Raw genomic sequence first — 5,865 nt, forward strand, 5'->3', positions numbered from 1 at the left:
GTGAACTTTGGTACGGAGATAATTTTTCTTATAAAACTGAAAACAGTGTGGTTACCACTGTTGTAAAAACCTTGAATTAACCGAAAAATATTAGATTTAATCTTTAAACCTTATTTAGCATACGAGTGATGAATGAGAAAAAGAACTACCGTAACTCATCTTAATTTAATAAAGCTGTCTTAATTAAACACCATTTTATAATAGCCCTTCATTCTTGTCATCTTAATTTAATAAAGCTGTCTTAATTAAACACCATTTTATAATAGCCCTTCATTCTTGTAATAAGATGTATCGAACAGAATTAGGTTTGTCCGACCCGTGACAAAAAAGTCGAAAGTTGTTATTATAAATTTTGATAGTCGTTTTCTTATTTCTTATTGTTACACAATCTAAGAAACTCGTTTCAAATATAGTCAAAAACTCTGTTTTCACTACTTCGTAGTTGTTAAGTCGAAGTTTATACACAAAAAGTTTTGTTTCTTATTACCGGCACGCCACGCCGACTCTTTCTAATCAACAATTTGACATTTAATTTCAATTCTTACTAAACATTCGTCTTATTCTTTTAAAATTTAAAAAATTCTGTGGTGTCATGCAATAACCGCTAAAGTCGACTTAAAAAGAATTTGAGTTATAAGTGGTATGGTGTTCGCGAATTAAAGCTACATATTTGTGTCCAACCCGTATCCGTCTAGGTAAACTAATAGAGAAGTTATTAGCAAGTGCATAATCGCCGAACTCGAAACTGGGCTCGAATCGTAACATACGATCACGGATCGGTAACCATACGCCATACGAAAGAAAATTACGTGATACGTCAGACGTATAAACAAAATGGGATTATAACATACGATAGCGAACGGAACGTATTTATTTTCAATTCACAATAATTTTTACGCTCCACATTAGATTGGATTGTATTTTTAGCTCACAATAGATTTTGAACTGTCAAATTGGTTGCAAAAAATACAAAAAATAAAGTAAATAATTACGATGGATCCAATTTTATTGTTTTGTTTGAGCTCAAGTGATAGCAAAGGCTATGAAAAAATTGTCCGGAGGCGGCTAAGAGAACGCAGTAACCCGTTGGACTTATCGAACAAAGCATAAGCATGTCATTGATGTATTATTTCTTTGTAACAAAAAATTTTTTCAGATTCTTGAAGAGATTTCGCTTAACTAAATAAGCTTTTAGTTACCTTCTGGAGAAATTAAATTTGAAGCAAGCCGATGCCAAAGCGGTTCCTCTAATTTTACAATTGGCAGTCACGCTTTCACTTCTTGCTAGCGGTGGCTACCAGCAAAATGTTGGTAGTGACTATTTAGTAGGAATGTGCCAGAGCACTGTCCCGAAGTTGACAACACATGTTGTTGCCGAGATGGAGAGGAAGCTGTGTGCGGAATTTATATGCTTTGAACCAGATGACTCCCAAAGCTGTAAAGAATGGTTCGTGGAAAAACATAAAATACCTGGAATTAAATTTAAGAATAATTGTTGTGAAATTACGAATATAGTTATTAATTTTTGAGTGATTGGATGTGTGGACGGTACACATATTGGTTTAGAAAAACCTATAGCTAACGAACACATGTACTTCAACCGTAAAGAGTACCACAGCATCAACGCTATGATTGTAAGTTGCTATTAAAAATTTTTATTAAACATTTTTAAAACAATTATAAAAATTCTCAGATATGTGATCACACCTACAAAATATTGGCAATCAACTGTCAATACGATGTTGCGGCTCACGATTCCTTCGTTTGGAAACGATCCCATCAGAGAAGGGATTTGAAGGATGGATTTCAACAGAACAGGCATCGAAATTCCTGGCTTTTAGGTAAAGTTATTGGGTGAAGCGAACTTTTTTGTACCAATAATTAATTTATACATTTACATAGGATATTCTGGCTACCCACTTGAGCCGTGATTAATAACCCCATACAGAAGCATATCAGACGGTTCAGATGAACAGTATTTTAATGACATTCACTCTAAAGGAAGGTGTATTATTGAGAGATCAATTGGCATACTCAAAGGGCGCTGGAGGATTTTAGGATATGACAAAAGAGGAAGATATCATCCTGCGAAAATGGCAAGATTTGCAAATGTGTCTGCTTCATTACATAACATTTGCATTAAATTTCAGATACATTATGAACCGTCAAATCTTCACTCCGAAGATCATATTCTAGAAATTGAGACAGGCGAAACAAACCAACTTACCAATATAGGAAAATCGATAAGAGATCAAATAAACGTTCACTTTTAAGGGTGTCCTAAGCAATGATATGTTCCTAAATAGCTTCAAAATTAAGCCTGGCAGTATTTGAATAAATGAAATTATTTATTAAATTCAATATTCTCTTTCATTTTGATTTTAAATATATATATAGTGTATGTACCAAGTAAATATCACAGTACTTTAAGTCATTCTTCAGGCAATATTTGTAAAACATAAATCAATTCCTTTTCTATCTTAAAAACTAAAAAAAAAAGAATTCACAGTCAGTTTCTTATACCTAAATATGCATTTAATAATAAATATTCTAAAAAAAATTAATCAGGTCTTCTCGCTTTAATTTGCAGCGTCTCTAATTCCAGTCTCTTTATTTGCAAGTCGATCTGACTTGCCTCTTTTTGCCTGCGATATTTTTCTTCTTTAATTTGCAGGATGCATTGCTGCACCAACAGGAACCGTTCCTGAACGTCCAGCAATCTGTCCAGCTTTTCGTCCAACCCCCTTTGAAAATCGGACACGGTTTTTAAATTTTCTTGCAGTAAGGCCATTTTTTGTTCGCTTGAACTTTTTTTGCCGGGCGTTTTTGATCGCGGCGTTCTATCAACAATGGCGGCGGGTGGAGCAGTTGATGAACCTGGCAAACAACTTAGTGATTCGTCATCGCTGCTTGCACTATAGCTCTCGCTGTTTTTTGATGAAGTCAGCGTTGCTCGAGCTCTGCCATACGCAATTACATTTTCATCACCTGCTACACAAACTTCAAGACCAGCCGCCTCAATGATAGCCTCCTCGGTGGCTGTTATTGTTTTTTCCTGATAGGGTCCCCCACCAGTCTTTTTCTTTGACTGTTTGTAGAAGGAAAGCTTTTTTGCTTGATACCTCTGATCAGAAAAGGCCTGCAATGAAATAAAAACAAGTGTATGACTTTCAAGCATCAAAAGATATAATAACGGCTGTATATACCTTCCTCCACATCTTTGCATCCTTAACTGTTGGCCCTTCAGGATTTAATCTATTAGAAAGTTCCTCCCAAAGTCTATTGTAGGTAATTCTGACGTTTCCAGAGTTTGGAAGATTATTCTTCGCCAGCCCTGGGTGTCTCGCCATGAAATCCGCCATTATTTAATTTTGGATTGGATTTAGTTTGTTTGAATTCGACCTTTGTTAATAATAAGAGTTTGAAATGTGTTATTATATTTTATTTATTCATATATTTCAACAATTTACTTACATTTTTCATGAAATTTGTATGTATACGAATGCCGGTTTTTGATCGAATGAAATTGGAACGTAACGTGTACGTTCAGTCACTCGTCACGTATGTTGCGATCCAAAATTACGATCGAAGTCGTACGTTCACGTATGTCATAATCCGAAAATCATGTTTTTACGTGACGAGTTATACGATCACGGATGTTACGATTCGAGCCATGTATTAATTTACATTTGCATAAGTAGCTTCTTAAGAAGAATTGTAAACATTTATTTGTGTTGTATAATACGTCTATCTCGAGATAAGCGATTATTGCAAACAAAGCGGCACATTTTAGTATAAAGTAGAAATAGCTTAAGTCGATAAGCGATAACTAGAATTAGGTTTTTATTATAAATTTGTTATGTCGCGAATCACGTACCTCTATCGAAATAAGCGACTATTGCACCCATTGTGTAACACGTGTGAGTTATTAAGTCTACTTAAGTTTTTTTAGTACAATCAAATAGCACACTTCCATTGTACTTATCACAAACTTTCATAGCAGATGTTTCGTTAAAAAAAAAATAAAAATTAAAAAGAATTTTTGAGCTTAGGCCACACAGATATATGAGCATTAAAAATGTAATGAATTATACCATATATGTTGTATTTATTTATTTTGTCGATATTTCGATTTCAATTAGAAATCATCTTTAGGGCTGTAAAAAAATACATTTTTTTTATAAAAACCATAAATGCTCAAACATAATTTAACACTTACACTTGTGAATGTACCTTGCCGACTAATTTAAAATTTCAGTAAAGAACAGAGAATATCATAAACTGAAAACAAAGATGAACACCACAAATAATAAACAGTAATAACCCTGCAAAAATCGTTGGATCATGTGGTCCACTGGAGTACTTACCATTATACTCCACTGTAATGCAGCAATGGATCAACTCATGTTTCTACACGAACATATTGCAAGCCGATCATTGCTCGATTTTAACGATTGTAATCACTACACGATGTTTATTGGACTGTGGGTACTCCATGGATTACTCTGATATAATGCGGAGCTGGAGTATATGGTCCAGTCCTAGGACATCGCAATGTTAATTGGACCATATTTTTTGTATGAATTGTGGTTAATTTTGGAGCACTCGGTTAGTCCATAGCGAGTACTCCATACATGCATGCATGGAGTACTCGCGATTTTTGCAGGGATATATTCGTGAAGAAATATGAGTTGGTCCATTGCTGCATTACAGTGGAGTACAATGATAAGTACTCCAGTGGACCACATGATCCAACGATTTTTGCAGGGCGGAGCTGGAGTATATGGTCCGGTCCTAGCACATCGTAATGTTAATTGGACCATATTTTTTGTATGAATTGTGGTTAATTTTGGAGCACTCGCTTGGTCATAGGCGCGTACAAGATATTTCATGTAGCTACAATTTCTCTACGCTTCAAGATCTGCATACGGAGCTACTTCCAAGCGTCGCTACAAAAAGAAAAATATGTCTAAAAAAAATTAAACAAATTAATTTATGTTGTATAATTGCCATCATACAAAAGTTGAGTATGTTTTAAATGAAAAAGGAAAGTTTTCAATATATATTTATAGCAATAGAAGCACAGCACACAAGTTTGCAATAGAAAAATTGTAAACAAACATCTTCTTGCTCTTTTCCAGGCGTATTTACGCCTAGCGACCAACATTGCAGTACGCCTAGCTACAAAAAACTTTCATGCTTTGTCGCTTTCAAGCAGCTGACGCCTCGCACGCACCTCTCCATTGTAGTACATGTGTTCGACATCAAATCGTACAGATTTCTGCTGCAGCGTCTAATACGAGTCTATGACGCCCAGCTTCGTGTGCACCTTGCCTAACATATCACCTTCTCTCCACAAACAAGTATTTGATACCTCTTGCGCACTTGGTTTTCACAATGAACGAGTTTTATTTATTGGAACCCTTATAAATATTGATGGCGAGAAATTATCTAAATTATATTATCACGCTAAAAGCCCCGTAAACGTGGTATGGTCACGTCATGGCGAAACGATACAAGGTGGCAGCATGGTTACATAACTACAAACATATATAAAAATTCTATGTACTTTGTTTTTGTAAATTAGTTGGACAAATGTCAAAATCGTACTGCGCCGGAAGTTGATGTATCAAATCAAATAAAAAAGTTTATAATCAGCTGTCCCATGCTGCCACCTTGTATCGTTGCGCCATGGGTCACGTGTGTATAATGTGAATGAGGGCAGAACAAATATTGAAATATGTCAAAAAGTTTTTAAAAAGCGTTGTGAAAAAAATCGATAGTTCAAATTCAAGTTTTCTTGATAGACGGACTCCGCAGCTGGATGGAACATGCTCTCTAAAGATAGAATAAGCAAAATTAAAG

At 35.1% G+C, this 5,865-nt stretch overlaps 1 protein-coding gene across 1 annotated transcript; it reads right to left on the reverse strand.

Annotated features, from left to right (window-relative positions):
• Positions 1–2,560: 2,560 nt before the first annotated feature.
• Positions 2,561–3,307, reverse strand: LOC137240382 (uncharacterized). The gene is made up of 2 exons (XM_067766548.1): positions 3,207–3,307; positions 2,561–3,139 (listed from the first exon to the last, which is right to left on the reverse strand). The coding sequence occupies exons 1-2, from the start codon at positions 3,216–3,218 to the stop codon at positions 2,561–2,563; spliced, it is 591 nt and encodes a 196-aa protein (XP_067622649.1). The 5' UTR covers positions 3,219–3,307.
• Positions 3,308–5,865: the final 2,558 nt, after the last annotated feature.

Source organism: Eurosta solidaginis, chromosome 1 (assembly GCF_040869045.1).
Source record: "Eurosta solidaginis isolate ZX-2024a chromosome 1, ASM4086904v1, whole genome shotgun sequence".
NCBI classification, from domain to species: Eukaryota; Metazoa; Arthropoda; class Insecta; order Diptera; family Tephritidae; genus Eurosta; species Eurosta solidaginis.